At 42.8% G+C, this 22,139-nt stretch overlaps 2 protein-coding genes across 7 annotated transcripts in view; one reads left to right on the forward strand and one right to left on the reverse strand.

The window, feature by feature from the left end:
* Nucleotides 1–318: 318 nt before the first annotated feature.
* Nucleotides 319–20,988, forward strand: SLC35A1 (solute carrier family 35 member A1). 2 transcript variants are annotated; one of them, XM_081313258.1, is made up of 8 exons: nt 319–528; nt 9,451–9,628; nt 11,248–11,407; nt 12,313–12,465; nt 14,069–14,135; nt 15,344–15,520; nt 16,915–17,049; nt 20,036–20,988. In XM_081313258.1, the coding sequence occupies exons 1-8, from the start codon at nt 513–515 to the stop codon at nt 20,164–20,166; spliced, it is 1,017 nt and encodes a 338-aa protein (XP_081169384.1). In that variant the 5' UTR covers nt 319–512; the 3' UTR covers nt 20,167–20,988. The 2 variants fall into 2 exon arrangements, with proteins under 2 accessions (XP_081169384.1, XP_081169385.1); XM_081313259.1 differs by lacking the exon at nt 9,451–9,628 and having other exon boundaries at nt 371–528.
* RARS2 (arginyl-tRNA synthetase 2, mitochondrial) overlaps nt 20,266–22,139 on the reverse strand; it is a 40,112-nt gene continuing 38,238 nt past the window's right edge. For 2 of the 5 annotated variants that reach the window (XM_081313254.1, XM_081313255.1), the window contains exon 22: nt 20,317–20,395. In XM_081313254.1, the coding sequence (XP_081169380.1) occupies nt 20,374–20,395 (22 nt within the window). In that variant the 3' untranslated portion in view covers nt 20,317–20,373. Of the gene's footprint in view, nt 20,396–22,139 lie in introns of all 5 variants that reach the window. The other 3 variants (XM_081313257.1, XM_081313256.1, XR_014024554.1) reach the window with 3 other exon arrangements.

Below are 22,139 nucleotides of genomic sequence, written 5' to 3' on the forward strand. Positions count from 1 at the left end.
TGACCTGGGTGACTGAGAATCTCCATAGACACTTAAGAGGTGGATTTCAACTCCCAGAATCCCCAATCAGCTGGCTGAAGACTTACATTTTTTGAAATCCTCACGTCTTAAAGTTGCTAAATTGGACTAGCTCAGGGGCAGGCAACCTTGGCTCTTTTGACTCGTGGACTTCAACTCCCAGAATCCCTGAGCCAGCCTGGAGTCAATGTTGCCTACCCCTGCAGTAGCTGAAGTCTGTCTTTATGTTAAAAATAAGAATTTGCTGGCGTTCTGTCCCTTTAAGAAATAGCTCTGCCAGCATCAATGCCACCCACTTCCTGGAACAGACAATTGACACCCTCCAGGAATTCCACGGAAAGCTTCGGTCTGTTTCTCTTTCCGGCGGCAGGGTCGGAGCGATGAGTACCGGAACGGACCCTCTAGTTGTCTTCTATAGCTCTCTATGGTAAATTGGGGACTGATTGGCTGGGCGGGCTTATTTGCTCGCCAATTGATTCCTTTTCGTGGCTACTATGGCGCCTCCGAAAGGTAAGCTAATGATCCCGCTGGTGCTCCAGTCGCAAAAACCAGCTGCTCCGAATCGGCTCCGCTTTGAACGCTTGTGCGGAAAGAGAGCGATCCGTTTCACTGGGGCTAATGGTTGGGCAGCCCCACGTGCGGGCGGGGGGGGAGAATTCTAAATTAGTTTCTATAAGGCGCAAGCGGACATCGGTTTGTTGCCACACATTTCTGCTGTCTGTGGATAGCTGTTCCGTTGCACTGTAACAGGTTTTTCCCAATCAAAGCTTTTCAGATGTATTGGACTTTTTAATTATGCTGGCTGGGAATGATAGGTTTGGAAGTCCAACATACCTGGTCCCATCTTGGGGAAAAATGGTCGGAGTGATTTGGTTGGAGTATCTCTCCCTAAAGAGCCTTTAGGCACGGAAAAAATACATGCCTTTTTACGTCCCGTCTGTATTGCTAAAATAAGTCTTCAGAGCTGTTGAGAGGAAAGTTTGTATGTGTTCTATGGAAATGATGCTTAATTTGTGCAAGTGATGTCAGGATCTAATGACTACTTCTCCCATTCTTGTTTTCAATCAAGTAAATGCATGTTTATGTATCTGTGTCATTTTGCAATGGTAGGTCTGGTTCTGTTGTCAGGCATGATTATACCGAATGTACAAATGATTTATTGTTTACATATGACCAGGCTGAAATAATAGAATAACACAGAAGCTTAGTTTGGAAGCATATGTGCTAGCTATGGAATGAAATTTTGATTACCAAATTAGATTTGATATTAGAAATTATAGAAAATGAAGACAATTTTCACAATGATCTGGACATGTATACGCAGGTGAAAGAAGTAGGCAAGTTGTTCATTGAATTCAGTTCATTGAGAGAACTATGATATGTCTTGCTTTCAAAGATTTGTGCCATGTAAATCCCTAATTTAGATGTACTTCTAATAGTTCTCTGTGGAAGTGGTTCACGTTTTACAGATTCATCCAGTTTCTGGCATGTTCATATGAAGGTTTAATATATATGAAGAAAAGCTTTAGTTTACTAGTAGTTTGGCAAGGTTGTTAATAGTATGGTCAGTTTTTTTAAAAAACAAACTGAATTAACTTTATGAAGTATGCAATAAATATGCAATGCTATTTTAAAGTCAAAGGTAAATTAGAACATTATATGGTTTTAGCAATAGCACTTAGACTTATATACCATAGTGCTAAACTCTTAAGTCAGGGGTGTCAAACTGCCGGCCTGCGGGCCGGACTCGTCACCAGGAAACTGCGCCCACCCCATTGCCGGCAATGGGAAAAAAGCTCTGATATGTCACGCGACGTCATGTGACGTCGCGAGTTTGACATGTCTGCTCTAAGTGGTTTACAGAGTTAGCATATTGCCCCCAACAGTCTGGGTCTGTCAGAATCCATTTATATCACATTTCATAATTGTATAGGTAGAACAACGTGCTATTTCTGGGGATTCTGCCATCTCTCCGAGGTGGGGGGAGAGGATGGTTACTAAAGCGATTTTCAAACAACAGGGGATGTTTTAACGGGGGAAGGGAGGGGGACAGACAGGTCTGGATTGTATCTTCATTTACAACTGAAAAGGAAAGCAATAACCATAAAACCAAGGAGAGTTCCCTTTCCCATGGAAGGACCTGACACCTAGCAACTGATGAGAGCCTGACCAAATGGATGAGGGGAGGGGCTGAAATGGGAATGCTTTATATAGGATTGAAATGTAACTTTCGTCAGATTCCGTCTTGTATTCCCACAATCGATTCCATCCTAGTAAACATTTTCCTTTTGGACTAAACTTGCATCCAAGAGTTCTTATTTCCTAAGATGTGGATTGAGGTGGGTCCTGACAGTAGACGGAATCTGCTTTAAGAGTCAACCTGGAAGGGAAAACCTTACCGGGGGACTTTGCAACAAATACAATGTCTGGCGACGAAGCAAGAGAGGAGGGAAGCCCCATGGAGGGGGAGTCTTCCCCCTAAATGGAATCCCAGAGACGATGGGAAGCTGAAGCAGCATATTCCCCCGGGGAAGAAGCGGTGGAGCAGTACGACCGAAAACCCCGGTGTTCGATGGGCGTTGGAAGGAAAAGTGAGTGGGAAAAGGCTTCGGGAGAAACGACCCTGAGGCGTAGTAACCACCAACCGGAATGGAGGCAAGAGATGGAGAGTTCCCTGCACGCCAGCGAGGAGGAGCGGATCCTGGAAAAGGCCATTGATCTGATGAAAGCAACCCTGAGTTCACTGAGGGAGGAGAGAGCTGAAAATCGCAACCGAGGCAGCGCCTGGGGACGCAACTGGAAAGGTAACGGAGGGGATCCAACACCTGAAACCCCGGGGCCATCCAATGGAACAGGAATTGCTGCCTCAGCAGTACCCCCCCCCCCCAGAACCACAGATGGGGACCAGGATGAGGAGCGATACCGGCCACGGCGCAGACAACGCTCCAGCCAAAGACTCCCGCCCCTGGAAGTCAAATTCAAGGGGGAGCCATCACGACTGGGATTTTTCCTAACCCAAGTCCTCAGCTACATGGAAGAGTACGGACGGGACATCCCCAGTGACAAAACACGCATCCGAATTGTGCAATCTGCCCTGGACGGGACGGCTGCAGACTGGGTGGTGAACTTGCATGACTCCAACGCCCCAGAACTCAACAACTTCAACCGATTCATGTCATCTTTGAGGCGACGGTTCGAGGATCCTTTGGCTGACCGTAAGGCCCGGGAGAGAATCAAAACGGTGAGGCAGGGCAGGCGAGCAGTGGCTGATTATACTCAAGAATTCCGAGCCATTGCCAGCAAGCTGAACTGGCCAGAAGACATCCTCCTTAGCCACTTCAAAGATGGTCTGAACTACGACCTGTATGATGCTTGCCTGTCTCGAGGAGACCCACCCCACCTCGACGACTGGTACATCCTGGCGGAGGAAGTGGAAATAGACCTACTGAAGAGACACCGCAGAGGAAAACCATGGGGCCGCCTGCCACCCGAGCAAACACGCAAGGGGGAAAAACCACCAGCCACAGCCAAAAAATCAACAAGTTGCTTCAACTGCGGGAGAGAGGGCCACCGTGCTGCAGAATGTCGTTCAAAAGCCCCCCCACGAAAACCAGAGGCATCATCCTCCAAAAAGCCGGGGAAGCCCCAAGGCAACACAAAAGAATCTTCCATGAAGGGGACAGAGGCTGTAGAGTCCACAATTCCTGCCAGGAACTGGGACTGGACTCTGGCCTGCACCGCAGGGACGGTGGACAACTCGGAAGACAGCTCAGAGGGAGAACCATTGGTAAGTGGACCCCTTCCACCCATACTTAAGACAGTGACTATATTAGCTTCCCCTATGCCTGAAGCAGCCAAAATAAAAGCTCTGATAGACTCTGGGTGCATCCGCTGCCTTATCAGCCCAACGCTGGTGGAGAGATTGAGCATCCCAGTGAGGAGGCTAAAACAACCAATCTCTTTTAGTCAATTAGATGGGACAATAGCAGGGGGAGGACCAGCCACCCTAGCCACTTTACCAATCCACCTATCACTGGGACCCCATGAGGAGGACATAACGTTTATAGTGGCCCCAGGCATGGAATGCCCAATGATCCTAGGACTGGAATGGCTGAAGAAATGGAACCCCGGGATAAACTGGAGGACAGCAGAACTCAATTTCCCAAAGGGGGGGCAGAAGAACTTAGACTCCAAAAGCACCCCCCCAACCCAGAGGGAGGAGACAGCAGCGGTGGGGAAAGAGAAGGGATTACCAGAGATACCGGAGGAATACAGGGACCTGGCTGAGGTTTTCAGTGAGGAAAGAGCAGATGAGCTTCCCCCCCACCGCCCCACAGACTGCACCATAGAATTCAAACCTGGGGCAAAACTCCCAAAACCCAGGATGTATGGCATGAGCCCAAGGGAAATGGCAGAAATGGAGAGATTCATAAAGAAAAACTTAGAGGATTTATTGAGCCTGCCAAACCCAAAGTGGCCGCCCCGGTTCTGTTCAGGGAGAAGAAGGATGGGTCCTTTCGTTTGGTTGTGGACTATAGAAATTTGAACACAATTAGTGAATGTAATCTGTACCCCCTTCCCCTAATGAAGGATATGTTATCCCACCTATCGAAAGGAAAGATTTTTACCAAACTAGACCTGAGGGAAGCATACTACCGTATTAGGATTAAGGAAGGAGACGAATGGAAGACTGCATTCAACTGCCCAATGGGGTGCTGTCAATTCAAAGTATTGCCATTCGGACTGCAAGGGGCCCCCGCAGTCTTTATGCAATTAATTAATGACGTGCTGAGAGAGCACCTATATAAGGGGGTCCTGGTTTACCTCGATGACATCCTTATCTTCACAGAAACCAAAGAGGAACATATCAAACTAGTCAGAGCAGTCCTGAAGAAGTTGCGAGCTGCCCACTTATATGCTAAATTATCGAAGTGTGAATTCCATCAGGAAAAAATCGACTACCTGGGATATCGCATATCTCCAGAGGGCATCGAAATGGACCCTGAGAAGGTCAGGGCAGTACTAGAGTGGGCACCCCCCCGCACACGGAAGCAATTGCAAAGTTTCCTGGGGTTTGCAAACTTCTACTGCCAATTCATCCCCACATTTGGCCAAATAGCCATGCCCCTCACAAATTTGTTGAAAACGAAGGGGGGGTCACCCGTGAAACCCAGCCAGCCTCTGAAATGGTCAATGGAATGTCAAGCAGCATTTGAGAGGCTAAAGAGACTTTTTTCTGCTGAACCTGTCCTAAAACACCCAGATCCCGACAAACCTTTTGTAATACAGGCAGATGCGAGTGATGTAGCGGTAGGAGCCGTACTATTACAAGAAAATGATGGGGGGACATTGCAACCATGCGCATACACATCCAGAAAACTCACAGAAACAGAACAACGCTGGCCAATATGGGAAAAAGAGGCATTCTCGTTGAGGTGGGCATTACTAACATGGCGCCAATTTTTAGAAGGAAATAAAATACCTTTCCAGGTCTGGACAGACCACAAAAATTTGGAAGCACTAAAAACGCCCAGAAAGCTCACTCCTAAGCAAGCCTGCTGGTCCCAACATTTTCACCGATTCAATTTCACTCTCAAACACTTACCGGGGGGAAAGAACTTCCTGGCAGATGCATTATCCCGCATGCCCCAATATAACAGCACAAGAGTTACTGACTTTAAACCACTTGTACCGGAACAACAACTGGCAGCACCAGTCACCACCAGGGCACAAGAAAAAATGAAGCCGAAGGTAGATAGCCAAACTGGTATAGAATTCAGGAAATCTTTGGAAAGTGATGAATGGTTCCAGAAAAATAAACATGTGTGCACAATTAAAGATGGACTGCCGTGGGTGGGGGAGAAGCTATATATACCTGCCACACAGAGAATCAATTTCATGCAACTGTGCCATGATACAAAATCAGCAGGACACTTTGGCTTTGTAAAAACCTTACACTTAACTAAAACGCAATTTTGGTGGCCATCTATGAAAAAGGACATAGAAAGCTATGTGGGTAGCTGTCAAATTTGCGCGATGGCCAAAAGACTGCAAGGGAAACCGCCAGGTCTGTTACAACCGGTGGCAAACCCCTCAGCCCCATGGAAAGAAATAGCCATGGATTTTATCGTAGAACTGCCAGAAAGTAATGGAAACACCGTAGTCTGGACTGTCACAGATCTGTTCTCTAAGCAAGTACATTTCATACCTTGCCAAAAAATCCCGACTGCAAAAGCATTAGCAAAACTTTTTGTACAGCATATTTACAGATTGCACGGGGTACCACAACGCATCATATCTGACAGAGGGGTGCAATTTACGTCGGCATTTTGGAAAGAATTTTTATCCCTCTTAGGAACCACCCAAGGACTGTCATCTAGTCACCATCCTCAGACAGACGGAGCTTCTGAAAGACTTAATAATATACTTGAACAATATCTGAGATGCTATATTAATTTTCAGCAGTCCGACTGGACGGACCTACTGCCTTTTGCAGAAGTAGCATATAATAATGCAGTCCACTCAAGCACAGGTTACACTCCTTTTCAAGTAGCTACAGGCCAGAGTTTCAACCCAATACCAGAACTAACCCCAAAAGAACCGGTTATCCCTGATCTGAAGGAATGGATTGCTCAATTACAAAATACATGGCCAATCGTTAGGAAAGCGTTGGAAGATGCCAGAAAAGCATACAAGACACAGGCAGACAAAAAAGAACCGATCCCACACCATTTAGGGTAGGAGAGATGGTATATTTATCCACAAAATACCTGAAATCACTCCAACCCTGTAAAAAACTAGGACCAAAATATATTGGACCCTTTCCAATTAAAAGAATCATAAACCCAGTAACAGTTGAATTAGAACTACCCAAAAATCTTAGACGAATACACCCAACCTTCCACTGCAGTCTATTAAAGAGAGAACAACAATCACCACTACGAGAAAAAATCCCACCACCACCACCCCCCATCATGGTGGAAGGAGAACAACATTTTGAAGTGAAAGAAATCTTAGATTCCAGAAAACACCATGGAACGATACAATATTTAGTGGCATGGAAACACCTCCCCTCCTCAGAAAATGAGTGGGTTAACAAACTCCATGTTAAAGCACCTAAGTTGCTTAAGAGGTTTCATACAGAATATCCAAACAAACCAGGCTAACATTCATATGTTCTCTTTCCCCACAGATGGACTCATCTTTTTTCTGAAAGGAGAGCCGAATGTCAGAATCCATTTATATCACATTTCATAATTGTATAGGTAGAACAACGTGCTATTTCTGGGGATTCTGCCATCTCTCCGAGGGGGGGGGGGAGAGGATGGTTACTAAAGCGATTTTCAAACAACAGGGGATGTTTTAACGGGGGAAGGGAGGGGGACAGACAGGTCTGGATTGTATCTTCATTTACAACTGAAAAGGAAAGCAATAACCATAAAACCAAGGAGAGTTCCCTTTCCCATGGAAGGACCTGACACCTAGCAACTGATGAGAGCCTGACCAAATGGATGAGGGGAGGGGCTGAAATGGGAATGCTTTATATAGGATTGAAATGTAACTTTCGTCAGATTCCGTCTTGTATTCCCACAATCGATTCCATCCTAGTAAACATTTTCCTTTTGGACTAAACTTGCATCCAAGAGTTCTTATTTCCTAAGATGTGGATTGAGGTGGGTCCTGACAGGGTCCTTATTTTACTGACCTCAGAAGGATGGAAGACTGAGTCAACCTGGAGCCAGTCAGGATCGAACTGCTGGCAGTGGGCAGGGAGTTAGTCTGCAATATTACATTCTGTGCCATCATGTCTCTTATACCATTGTATCTCTGCAATTTAGTGTTTTAAATAGTTAAACAAGTCTTTCTCTTAATTTTATTTAACTGCCTTGGCATTTTATTTAACTACCTATGTAACTCTTTTGCATTCTGTCCTGGAAACAGAATAAGCAATATACCCCCAATAATATGAAAAGTAAGTTTCCTTGTTACTATTCAAAGGAAGAAAAATGTTTAATGGTACTGTTCATCACCTGGTTGTACTGAATGATACTTGTATCTGCTGCAGATAGTCTCATGTGCCACATGTTGAAGTAAATGAGATCTTATCTTTAAAAGTTAAGCATAAATTATATGGTTGTAAAGTATAACCTGTAATACCTTGGAGGAATATTTACACAAGGTGGAACTCCCTTGAAAGAATAAATGTTTGAGTGACAGGGAATGAAAAGCTGTCTTAGAATAATGGTATAATGATCTATGTATACAGTGTTGTGGGAATACAAAAAAACCCAAACAAACTAACTTTGTAGAAGTAAAGCAAAGAATCGAAGGCAGGGGTGTCAAACTGCCAGGCTGGATGCGTCATGCTGAAACCGTGCTCACCCCAGCTCCTGCAATGGGGAAAAAGTCGTGATATGTTGCGACATGTCACGTGACGTTGCGAATTTGACACCCCTGATCTAAGGCATACATCACTAGTCTTCCTTGACAATGAGAGATGGTACCAGTTCTAAATCATTAGCTGGAACTGGATGCTGCCAGGATTTTTAATTCTTAACTTCTTATATAATTATTAAAACAAAATCATTCAGTACAAAGAAATAAAATTCCAGAAAATTATTGTATCTGAAAAATTGGGTAGAGCTAGATGTATCTTTATGAGATGCTACCCTGCTGTTAATCACTAGAGACATGAGGAGAGCCAGTTGCACACAGCAGCTGGGTGACCTTGGGCCAGACTCTTTCTCAACGTAGGAAGGAGACGAGGGCAAGCCACTTCCAAAAAACCTTGCCAAGAAAAACTCCAGGGAATAGTTCAGGCAGTTGCCTGAGTCAACAATTACTTAAATTCACCTCCTCCACCACCACACCAAAGACATGGAGATCTGACACTTTTTGCTTCAGGACAGCTCACTTTGAAACAGGTCCCCACCCTTTTGTTTTAGGTTGGTTGGCATAGAAGTAAGAGTGAGACACAAAATTGCATCCCTCCCAAATAGGCTATTTAGGTGGGAGATGCCATGGGGAAAAAATAGTGGTTGACCTAGACATAAGGAAATGTTGTTTCAGTGCACACTGTGTAACAGACCTGACCAACCTAACTAATTGTTATATATGATGCCTGTGAAGATTTGTTCACCACCCTCTAAAGCAGTGTTTCTGCAACCTGGCAGTTTCCAACTTCCAGAATTCCTCAGCCAGCCGTGGAAATTGAAATCCACACATCTTTAGGTTGCTGCATTTCAGAAACTCTGCTCTAATGGCTACCAGATATTCCTCTGTAGATGGTTAGCTGTCATCATTGCTGGGGTATCTAGAATTCCCCCCCTCCCCAGCCATGTATTTAAGATCAAGGTGATTCATGTGGTCTTATTTGTGACTGTTGAAGTTTTAACTCTTATATTTGATAGAGGGATCCTTTTGTTTTCCCAGAAAATGTCAGCCTACTTTTTAAGTTGTACTGCTTGACGGTGATGACCTTAGTGGCTGCAACATATACAGTAGCATTGAGATATACAAGAACAACCGGAGCAGTTCTGTACTTTTCATCCACAGCTGTTTGCATTACAGAAGTTATCAAATTATTCCTAAGTTTGGGCATCTTAGCAAAGTAAGTATGAACACTGGTGAGGATAGTCAGATGGTAAATTTATTTGCTCTTTTCTGATTTATTTTCTTCCTTTAAAAAAAAACCCTCCCATAGTTCCTGTTATGATTCATATGTACTGTATTAGATTTGCTTCTTTAAGCAGAAGATTATTTTCAAATAAAATAAGAACATTCTGGATTGAGTTTTTGTTATAGATTTCTTTCTCCCAAACAGCTTAATAAATAGATGTTCATACTTGTTCATTGTTCTGGCTAAAGGCCAGAAAGTTAGTGTGAATTAAATTCTGAAACTTGGGCCAAAGTGATTTGGTCCAGGCATGATTGTTCGCAAACATTCAAAAAGATCCTGTATTTTTGCAAGAGGGCATTTAAAGATTAGCAGTTTGTTCATGCTGTTATTGCTCAGTTATGACTTCCTTAAAAGCTTTTGAACAAGGCAGATGTAGAGTTCATGTAACAAAAAGAATCTGAAAGCAGTCTCTACAAATTTATAACTTTCTGTCTTTATTTAGTGGTACTTCAGGACTGCTCTTTAATTTGCAGCATATTGTACTATGTTGCCTTTGTGGCACACGTAGACTGCTAGTCATGACAATATTTAGACAACAATAATAATTGTTCTCTTGCTATGATATATTACCATCTGATGCTTAGATACATCATATAAGTACAAACTCTCCTCGTTTTCTTTCCCTGTGTATTCTGTGTTTTGTATGGAGAAGCTTTAGTCAGCATTTTACTCTCTAGGGCACGGGTCGGCAACCCGCGGCTCCGGAACCGCATGCGGCTCTTTGAGCCATCTCCTGCGGCTCCCAGCCGCCTGGTGCGCGCGCACCTCTTCGAACGGGCAGTGGTGCGCGCGCACCTCTCCAAATGGAGAGTGGCACCGCCCGTTCCGTTGAACCTATGCAGGTAGTCCTCGAGTTACGACTACGATTGAGCCCAAAATTTATGTTGCTAAGTGAAAACATTTGTTAAGCTAGCTTTGCCTCATTTTATGACTTTTCCTGCCACTGTTGTTAAGTGAATCATTGCATTTGTTAAGTTAGTAATGTGGTTGTTAAGTGAATTCTAGCTTCCCTGTTGACTTTGCTTGTCAGAAGGTCACAAAAGACCCAAAACATTGCAACCGTCACGAGCCAGTTGCCTAGCATCTGAATGTGACCATGGGGAATGCCGCAACATTCATAAGGGTGAAAAACGGTCATAAGTCACTTTTTCAACTTTGTAAGTTTGAGCGGTCACTAAATGAACTATTGTAAGTTTAGGACTACCTGTATAATGCCTCTACCTCCCTACTATAAGAAGTGGCAATCCCGACTTTCTGAAGCACCGTGGCAAGCTGATGTCTTGCTGGCTTTCACTGGCTTTCACTTTCACATTATTAAGAGATGATTAAGATCATCCATGTGATTCCTGGCAGGTGTTTTTCATGAGTAGACCAACTGCTCTTTGTACACTGGCTTAGGAGTGCAGTTTTTGTATTTTTCTGTTTGTATTTTTTGCGGTTTGTATTCATTTTTATTCTGATCATTTATAATTATTAATAAAATTATATGGGGGGGGGAAGTAGTAGTAGTCCTATTTCTCCTAAAACATTTTCCTTTTTATTTTCCTCAGAGAGACTGGAAGCCTGGGTAAATTGTCAATGTCTTTGAAGGAAAATGTCTTAGGCAGTCCTAAAGAATTATTGAAATTAAGCGTTCCTTCAGTTGTGTATGCTGTTCAGAATAACATGGCCTTCCTGGCTCTCAGCAATTTGGATGCAGCAGTTTATCAGGTAACTTGAGTGATGTTCCAAAGTTGAATCCTTTGCCATGTCATCCAGAAGCAGGTGTTCACACACATGTGGATGTCCCAAAGGTGTTTTTTCAAGAAGCGAAATGTACTGTCCTGAAACTGAAGAGGCTTCTTAGATGAGAAGCGAAACATCTTCAAGGAAAAACAAAGTCCGGTTGTCTTTTGGAAAAAAGCACCTTTGGGACAACCACGACTGAGAATCACCACAGCCACACACCTATGGGTGTTCTTCAGTCAGTGGTTACAGTGTCTAGGGTCACCTGGCACACAAGGAAGACGAACAGCAGTGCCACTGCGAGAAGGGTGGCATTGTAACTCAACGATTTTCCAGCCGAAATAGTTTACCCTTTTAGCTATATGCTTCCGAAATAGAAGCATAGAAATCTTCCGTAGGTAAAGAGCTCCATAATTGTTGTGTGAATTTTTGATGTGGTAAGGAGAGAAGTTGGAAACTAAATGGGTGGTCTTAAAAGTTTCATTACTGAAAAATAACAGGGGAAAGTACCAAATGTTGAAACATTGGGAAGGTAAGCAAATGATTATCTTTGCTACCTGGTATTTAATGCCACATACAAAATTAAAGACGGCCTGGATGTGCCGTCTTTATTGGTGACAACTATACTTGGCGTTTAAGTAGAATGCTGCAAAACACATCGCATCGAAGTGGCACTGCAGCAATAAAAGTTGATATAATTGGTTACTTACAGGTAATTAAGACAAAAATTACATTTAGCAATATTAGTCTCCACATCACTTGAATGACATAATAATCCTTTTCCCTTGCTTTTTTCTATATTAAAAACTATTTTTGAAAGACTTTTTTGTGCTATATAGATGGGATTATGCATTTCCGAAATAAAACACATCTCAAACTCGATGGTTTAGGTGACATATCAGCTGAAAATCCCCTGCACGGCCTTATGTACTGTCCTGATGCTGAACCGCACCCTTAGTCGATTGCAGTGGTTTTCAGTGTTTATGCTGTGTGGTGGAGTCACACTTGTGCAGTGGAAACCAGCTCAGGCTACAAAAGTTCAGGTAAGCATTTTGCCTGGGAGCCGTTATTTTCCTGTGTTCCTTAGCTGAATATTTTAACAGAAGCCGACATGCGCTGAATTACATAGTTTTCGCTGTACAGGTAGTCCTCGAGTTACGACTGCAACTGAGCCCAAAATTTATGTTGCGAAGTAAAACATTTCTTAAGTGGGTTTTGCCCCATTTTATGACTTTTCTTGCCACACTTGGTAAGTGAATTGTTGCATTGTTAAGTTAGTAACAGGGTTGCTAAGTGAGTCTGGCTTCCCCATTGACTTTGCTTGTCAGAAGGTCGCAAAAGTTGATCACATGACCCCCGGGACACTTCAACCGTCATAAATATGAACCAGTAGCCTAGCATCTGAATTTTGAACATGTGACCATGAGGATGCTTTAATAGTCATAAGTGTGAAAAATGGTCATAAGTCACTGTTTTCCAGTGCCGTTGTAACTTTGAATGGTCACTAAATGAGCGACTACCTGTATTTTAATATTTAAACATGGGTAAGTTTCGGAGGGCCTAGAACAGGGTTTGGCAACCTTGGCTCTTTTATGACTCGTGGACTTCAACTCCCAGAATTCCTGAGCCAGCATGGCTCAGCTTGGAAACTGCCTTTCCCCTCAGCATGGCTGGCACAGGAATTCTGGGAGTTGAAGTCCACAAGTCATAAAAGAGCCAAGGTTGCCTACCCCTGGCCTAGGACAAGAGCATTCCCCCTTTTCTCAGTAGAGGCCAGCTATCCCCCGGCACCATTTTTATGGGGGCTGAAATGAGAAAGGAGTGATTTCAGAACTTCCAGGAAGTTCTTATATTACTACTTTGCAGCGCTTGTTTTTCTTTCTGACCTCCCTCTTTTTGCCTCCACTGTTTCCTCCTTTCTGACTCTCTTTTGCAAGAAACAGATAAGTTTGAATTAATGGCAAAAGCTTCTGAATTTAGCTTAAGAGTCTGATGAAATAAGCTAATCCCAATACACCCAAAGGTTTCCTATTCCTGCCCGAGATCATAATAAGCTACTTTATGTGTTACATAAATGCAAAGTGAGATCTGGTGGGGGGGGAAAATCCAAATCTGGTGCGTACTTACTGGGCAATTGGATTCATCGAATTTCTTGGGACTTGAGTGAGATCTACAAAAAATATCTGCACTTCCACTCTGTGTACAAAATTGGCAGTATTTTCATCCAGAACCAGGGATACAGATTTGTTCTCTATTACTTCTTTAACAGAATTCAGTTAACATCAGAAACACTGGCTGTGTTCTTCGGAAGATAGATTATAGGCAGATGATATGCCCCTTATTTGTTTAATTGTAATGCAACTGAAAATAGCTAAAGGACCTAAAGAAAAACAAACCTTACTAAACATAGAAATAAGGTATCTGTGTGCAGTGATTGAGGCATTTCCCTCCTTTAGTCCAGAAGGATTGGGCACCTGACTTTATTTTCTGGAGCTTATATATTTGCAGCATATCAAATGTTGCAGTTCAACTCATAGGGTTGCCGAAAAGTATTCTGGCTTAATAAATTGCTGTCCTAAGTTTTGAGAAGTCATTGTTACTAGTAGAGGATAAATAAATTGATTTTCTTCTTTATTACATATTTAGGTGGAACAGAATCCACTGCTAGGATTTGGAGCGATAGCAATTGCTGTTCTGTGTTCAGGATTTGCAGGTAATAGCTAAAACACAGAACGTTAACCATGGTATTAGCTTATCTGATAACTCTTGTTTCCTATTTTGTACTACTGCTGTCGCTTTATAGTCATTGGGACTTGAATTTCCATTGTTCATCAGTGAGGTTTTAATCTGCAATGCCACATAATCGCATTGCTTAGCGATGACAATCCTGGCAGTCCCCATTGCCATTCTTAAGTGAGGATTGTGGTTCACTAAATGAGGACTTCACATGACAGGACTTCTTGCCAGTTTCATTATCCAAAATCAGTGGGGAAGCCAGTTGAGGAGGTCTCCCATTCCCACTGCTTTTGCACCTCATTGCACTCTGCAGTGCCCAGACCCCACCTGCTTGCATCTGCACTGTGTGGCAGTGCCCAATCACATGTTTGATTGTATTCATGCATGGAAGTGCCTAACTGTACGGTCTGATATATTCACTCAGTGTGGTGGTGACTGCCCATGTGCCCTCTTTGTGGCATGTGGCAGTGCTCAGTCCCTGCCTTACTGCAAATGTGACACATGGCTGTGATCATCTGCATGCCCTACTGCACTTCTGCCACTCACCTAGCCCACCTGTGCTCCGTAACTATGACCTGCCTGTCAGCTTCTTTGCAAGCCACCTAAGGAAAGGCTTGTCATAACAGGGACTTGCGATTTCCTACCAGCTTCCCCATTGACTTTGCTTGTTGGAAATTGTGGTCATGTGACCATAGAGACCTGCAGATGTTCAATATGAGCCAGTTGCCAAGCACATGAAATATGATCACATGATTGGGGGACGAGATGCAGCAGTTGTAATTTTGAGGGCAGGTTGTAACATTTGGGAATTGGTTGTAATTTTGAATGGTTGTTAAGCAAGGACCACTTGTACTGATTTTTCCCCAATCTCTGCATTTTGTTTGCAAAATTTGAAGAAGCCTAGGAAGTTTATCTTGCAGTTTGCTAGCTTGGGAATGGGTACCATTAAAGTGGTGTACATTAAAATGACAATCTAGAAATATTTGATAATACTGTATTTCTATACTGTCACTGGGGAAGTTATGATTTAGCTAGGGTTTACATGTTGTTTTAAAAAAAAACTGTGGAAGCCTGCCTTTGACAGTCAACCATAAAAGTCTAATAATCTATTCATCTTTAAATTAAATTGATTGACTAGCTTCTTTTCCAAGGTAGCTTGCTAATCTTTTGTCACTTTCCTTTCAGGAGTGTATTTTGAGAAAGTACTAAAAAGCTCTGATACATCTTTATGGGTGAGGAACATTCAGATGTATCTCTCCGGAATTGCAGTAACGTTGCTTGGGGTTTACACAGCCGAAGGCGTTCAAGTAATGGAGAAAGGATTTTTTTATGGCTATACGCCATATGTCTGGTTTGTCATTTGTAAGTACTGGGTTTGGCCTCAAACTTGTAATTGCCCAGTTTGTGATGTTTTTGTAGTAATGCCAGAAGTGCTGTTTCAAATATGGGAATGTGTTGGAAAGGCAGTAATTGTTAACGTTATCCAAAAGGATGACTTCAATCTAAATGTCAAATTTAGATTTAATTAGATTTAGTAGCAAATATAAATTGAATACACATCACAGTTCCTTTCTGCTCAGTACTGTTGGGCAGGACTGAGAAATATGTGGGGATGGCCTGTAGAAGCAGATCCCTTTTATTCTAGAACTGTAATGAAACTTGCCTATTATATCTGTAGAATACAAGAAATCTAACGAATGCTAATTCCGCTACAGTCAACTGCTGAGGTGTACATGCAGCTGATATCTGAACTCACACAGCTTGTGAATTATAGAGTGGAGGTTGGTAATCAGGCACCTTTCTGACCTTTTGGATTTTAACTTCCGTCCACCTCAGCCAAAATCCAAAGTGGTGAGAGCGGGGGAAAGAAATGTGGAAATAAATTTAGAGGAAAACTAGGTGGGTTATAAGGAGGCTGACGGTTAATTGCTACCTGGTCTTTGGGACATGTTATAAGCAAATATGCTAAGGAGGGTAACCTTTGGTGCCTTTCAAAATCCAGCCAAGGTGGAGTGCCAAAGTTCAATAGTTTGTTTTGGGGAAGATGAACATAATATTAAAAACAGCTGTATTACAGATTTGCGAAGCTCAAAGTCCAGTTTCTTACTAACTCTCCTAGTATTCACCAAAATTCAAGCATAAATAAGGTGTAATTCTTTTAATTTTCATTTGTTCATGTGGGAATGATCTTGGGACGTAGAAGGCAGAGCCACAGACTAGGCAGCAATCAGGCAAGCGGTAGCTTAGCCCACAGAGGAAATAAGGGTCAGAAATAAGAAATATGTCTCAGAAAAGACCCTCCCAAGGTTCTTGGAAGTATAAAGGCAAAGATGTGGGGATTTTCAGTTTTGCAAGATTCTGTTAGTATAACTTACAGTAAAGAGCTAGTACTTCTGGGTGTGCTTCTTGTCTGGACTACCTTGCAAGGCTGATATAAGCTCTATTTTTAGTTCTGTTTCCTTCAGTTATCCCATCCTGCCCTCTGTGGTGTATGGAAGCTAAACATTAAAACAAAAAAGAAGCCCTTCCCCCCATGCCAATCCATTGTTTAAATTCCAAATCAGGTTGGGTGGTTATGGGGTGAATACCTATTATCAACTGCAAATATAATCTTCAAGTCGTGGTACAGACTATGCCAACCAGGCATAGTACTTGACAAGAAATCCTCTTGTTCATCCTTCTAAACAAATGCTATAATAGTTCTTTCTACCATGTCAGAACGTATTAGGCCTAAGCACATCTCTTTTTTGTCCTAGTTCTTTCCAGTGTTGGGGGCCTCTATACCTCGGTTGTTGTTAAATATACAGACAACATTTTGAAAGGTTTTTCTGCAGCAGCAGCCATTGTACTCTCTACGGTTGCATCCGTCCTTCTCTTTGGTTTACAAATCAGTAAGTTGCTTTGGACTGTTTTGTGTTTTCATTAAATCATTTATGATCCACAATATCATGGAATAGGTATTCATGGAATCATTGATACTTTACCGTGGTTACATGGTTTAAATTGCTCATAATTAATAAACTGATTATCTGGACCCGTACCAATTGGGTTTCAGGCCCGGATACAGCACGGAGACGGCATTGGTCGCGCTGGTGAATGATCTCTGGAGGGCTAGGGACAGGGGTTGCTCCTCTGTCCTGGTCCTATTAGATCTCTCAGCGGCTTTTGATACCATCGACCATGGTATCCTGCTGCGGCGTCTCAGGGGGTTGGAGGCACCGTTTTACGGTGGTTCTCCTCCTATCTCCTGGGCCGCTCGCAGTCGGTGTTGACGGGAGGGCAGAGATCCGCCCCGAGGCCTCTCATTTGTGGAGTTCCTCAGGGGTCGGTTCTCTCGCCCCTCCTGTTCAACATCTATATGAAGCCGCTGGGTGAGATCATTCATGGTTTCGGGGTGGGGTATCATCAGTACGCTGATGATACCCAACTTTTTCTTTCCACCCCGAACCAACCCAGCGATGCCCTCGCCGTGATGTCCCGGTGCCTGGAGGCGGTCCAGGTCTGGATGGGGAGAAACAGGCTTCGTCTCAATCCCGCCAAGACTGAGTGGCTGTGCATATCGGCATCTCGGGTCAACCAGACTATTCCATCTCTAACGATGGGGGGGTGAGGTGTTACCCCCCGTTGATAGGGCTCGCAACTTGGGCGTCCTCCTGGATTCGCGACTCAATTTTGAAGACCATATAGGAGCCGTGACCAGGGGGGCTTTTGCCCAGGTTCGCCTGGTGCGCCAGTTGCGACCCTATCTGGACCGAGATGCCCTACGCACAGTCACTCATGTGCTTGTGACCTCCCGTTTGGACTACTGCAACGCTCTCTACATGGGGCTGCCCTTGAGGACCACTCGGAGGCTTCAACTGGTGCAGAATGCGGCCGCGCGAGTTGTGATGGGGGTCTCCCGATACTCCCATGTAACACCTCTACTCCGCGAGCTGCATTGGCTTCCGGTTGCCCTCCGGGTGAAATTCAAGGTGCTGGTGATGACCTATAAAGCCCTACATGGCTTGGGTCCGGGATATCTGAGGGAACACCTGCTGCCGGCATCAAGTTCCCTTCGTCCAGTGCGCTCCCACAGGGAGGGTCTTCTCAGGGTGCCACTGGTAAGAGATTGCCGGCGGACGACACCCAGGGATAGGGCCTTCTCAGTGGGGGCGCCTGCCATTTGGAACCAGCTGCCAGTGGAGCTGAGGACTGCCCCCGACCTCCGTTCATTCCGCCGGGACCTGAAGACCTGGCTCTTCGAGCTCTCTGGCCCAGGCTGAGGATTAATTTATTTTAATTGGGGTTTTACTTATACAGGGATAAATTTAATCTTTTTTAAACTTAGTTTTTTAACTTTTGTATTTTTGGTTTTTAATTACCCTGTAAACCGCCCTGAGTCCTCCGGGAAAGGGCGGTATATAAATGTAATAAAATAAAATAAAATAAAATAAATAATCTTCAGCTTTATTCTTCTGCTAGTACTATTTATGCAGTTTCCCAAAGAAAATGGCCAGATTATCTTGTCTTGAATTATTTTTCCAGAGTGATCAGATCCTTATCCCAATCAAACATTATGTGTTTATAGTGTATTTTTATCATATTTCATTGATTCCACTGAAATGTATTTTTCTGTAAGATTGTTATGAAATAATGAGTGGTTTTTCATATAGGTAGTCCTTGTTTAGCAACCACAACTGGGACCAACAAATCTGTTGCTAAGTGAAGCAGACTCTTAGAGAAATTAGATGGCCATGACTGTGCATTTCTTTTCCCCACCCTTTGGAATGCTTACCCCGGCATTGGGATTAACCAGAAGAGAATTAATGTTTGGATTTACATTCATTGGAGAGCAAGAGATTACAAGAGAGTTAGCAGGCACACAATGGGGAAACACACATTGAAAGCAATGCACTGGTGCCAGCAAAGCATGAGTATATTGTGGAAACAGCTTAGTGCAGTCCCTATTGTATGCTTGCTTACTTTGTTGTAATCCCTTCCTCTCCAATCTCTATTCTGCAAGGGAGGAGAAAAAAGAATAACAGGTTAGGCACAGGACAACATGTACTGTAGTGACTGCAGTGGTGCTCACATAACTAAAGGAGCTGCAAAAGTCATAAATGTAGGCATTGAGTGTGAAGTTACTTTTTTCAGCAAGTCATAAATTTGAATGGTCACTGAATGAGGCAGTCGTTAAGCAAGGACTATCTGTATAAGCAAGCTGATGCTTAGTCTTTCAGTCATGAAGTGAAGGTGAATAAGAATTTTTCAATCTTCCTAAGGTCTCAGTCATATTTAAATTTAAAATGGAAGTTTCCAGTTACAGTGGTACCTTGGTACTCGTCCTTAATCGGTTCTGGGAGGTGCAGCGAGTACTAAAAATAAACCATGTGATTTACGAGGTAACTTTTTGTTTCAGCCGGGAAGAACTTCCTATCTGTCCCTTTTCCTGTCAGCGACCTTCCCAGCATGGTTGACTTCCCTGTCTGACCTCTGCAGCTGTCCCTTCCTTTTTCAGGGATCTTCCCAGCCTGGTTTAATTCCTGTCCACTCTCAGTGGCTGTCCCTTGCTTCCTTTTTCAGTGCATCAAGTACTAAACAGATGATGAGTACCAGACATTTTTACGTCAAAATGCATTGAGTACCACATTTGATGAGATTTGAAGCAGTCGAGTACTGAGGTACCCCTGTATGTACTAATATAACGCCCCTCCCAAAGAAGCTGTAAAATGGAAGTAGAGTGTAGCAAGATATCAAAACTACTTTCCAGCAGTGAAACACAACCGATTAAACATTTGGAGAATTCATAATCTAAAGCCGCAAACCAGATTTCTTATTTTCAGTGATGAGGCTGTGACCGGCATACTTTAAACTGTGTGCTTTCTTTTTCCCTTCCAGCTATAACTTTCTCTCTGGGGACACTGCTTGTCTGTGTTTCAATATATTTGTATGGACTGCCTCGACAAGATACAACAAAAATCCAGCTAGTAGAAACAAAAACGTCAAAAGGGAATCTTACTTCCGTGTGACGTCTGTCTTCACGAAGAATAGAAAAGTAAAGGAGACAATGTGTACGCCTGTCCCCACCCCCAATTCTCTTTTTGAAAGAAAAGACTTTAATTCTTCATGGAAAACTTCTGAAAATGAAGTCAGTTATTCATTGGATGAAAATCTACACTGGAGGAAGATTCTTCGCTAATCTGTAGAATCCCATTTTCCTTATAAACGTTGGTCTTTCACAATTGAAGATGCCGTTTGCTGAAAAGAAGGAATGGGAGGCACTGTTATACATAAATAGAGAGATGGCCATGGAATTTACTCCTATGTTATAACACTATTATCTAGGCTTTGTTGCCAGAAATGCTTGTGGTTACAAGGAAAGGGTAATTCAAATTTAAATGTGACCAAAACAACATAAAATTATACTGGAAGAATAGTGTCTTTTTCTCCATGGATACCTGGCATGAAGATCCAGCCAAGCACTGTACTGCTTTAACGATAAAAATCATTGTTGCAATAGGAAAAACGCAGAGGCAGTTGTGAGATGGAAGAATGCTATTACTGGAGCTTTAAAACTGAAAATGGCAATTTATTTTTTAATATCCTGAAGCCAGGGGTCACTACTTTTTTGGAAGACCACAGGAAGAAAAAAATTACTGTGATTTCTTTTAAGAATTTTCTATTGCAAAAAGGAAGGCGATAGATCACTGTACATACATTTACTCCTGCATTGAATTAACTGGTAAATACATACATTCTTGTGCAGTGTTAGTTTTTTTTTAAATATTTGATTAAATATGTTTTAGAGAAAGGGAACAAATGCTATGGATTAAATATCATCTAGGTTTATATCTACTGATTTTTGTCAACTTACTTTTCTACTGAAATTGTTGAGAGGTAAATATTTTTAGCCGGTTTTCTAAAATGAGGTTTGAAGAAATGAAAATGCATAATTTCTGTAAATCAATCAAACTAAGGCTTGAATGAGAATCTGATAAATCAGATGTCAAGAAGTGATGTTTAACCTTAAAGCCAGCAAGTGCAATTACTTCCAATTTGGTTATGAACAGAGCAGATTTTTTTCTGTTTCAGATTGTCTGACTCTAAATGAAATGATTGGTCCTACTTTGCCCGGAATTTGGAGGATGTCATTGTGATGTTATAAAAGTGCCTCACCCAACTTTTGGAGAGGGAAGGGCAAGACAAAACCTTCTGACAACAGCTGAATATGAAAGGGGGGGAGGAAAAGCAAAATGGAAGGTAGACTCTGAATACCACCTGCCCAGGTAGTCTTCAATTTATAACCATTTGTTTAATGACCATCCAAAGTTACAATGGCCCTGCGAAACGTGACTTATGACTTTTTCATACGACCATTGCGGCATCCCTATGGTCCACGTGATCAAAATTTGGAATGCTTGGCAACTGGCAGGTATTTATGAAGGTTGCAGCGTCCCAGGGGTGTGTGTGTCACATGATCACTTTTTGCAAACTTCTGGCAAGCAAAGTCAATGGAGAAGCCAGATTCACTTAACAACTGTGTTACTAGCTTAAGAACTGCAGTGATTCACTTAACTGTGGAAAGGAAGGTCAGAAAATGGCACAAAGCTCACTTAACAACTTGTCTTGCTTAGCAATGGAAATTTTAGACTCAACTGTGGTCTTAAGTCGAGGACTACCTGCAGTTATTTATCAGCCGTTTGGAAAAAAAAGGAACAACAAACCCAGGGAATAAGTTCAGAGAAACCAAATGTGGAAGCCAGCAGAGATTAGGGAAAAATAAATAGAAGTTATTATCTTTTTTTTAGCAATTGTTCTCCAGAGAGAAGAAACCTCATAGTAAATCTTTTGTTGTGCACCTCTATACTTTTTTCTGTATCATAGTAAGAAAAAGTAAAATTGTAAACGTGATAGTGGATGCTTTATTTCCACAGTTGGAAATAGCATGGAACAGAGGTAGCCTAAGCTTCGCAGTACATATTTCAAAATCGGATCCTCTTTG

This window comes from Vipera berus (assembly GCF_964194415.1).
Source record: "Vipera berus genome assembly, chromosome: 1".
Classification (NCBI taxonomy): Eukaryota; Metazoa; Chordata; class Lepidosauria; order Squamata; family Viperidae; genus Vipera; species Vipera berus.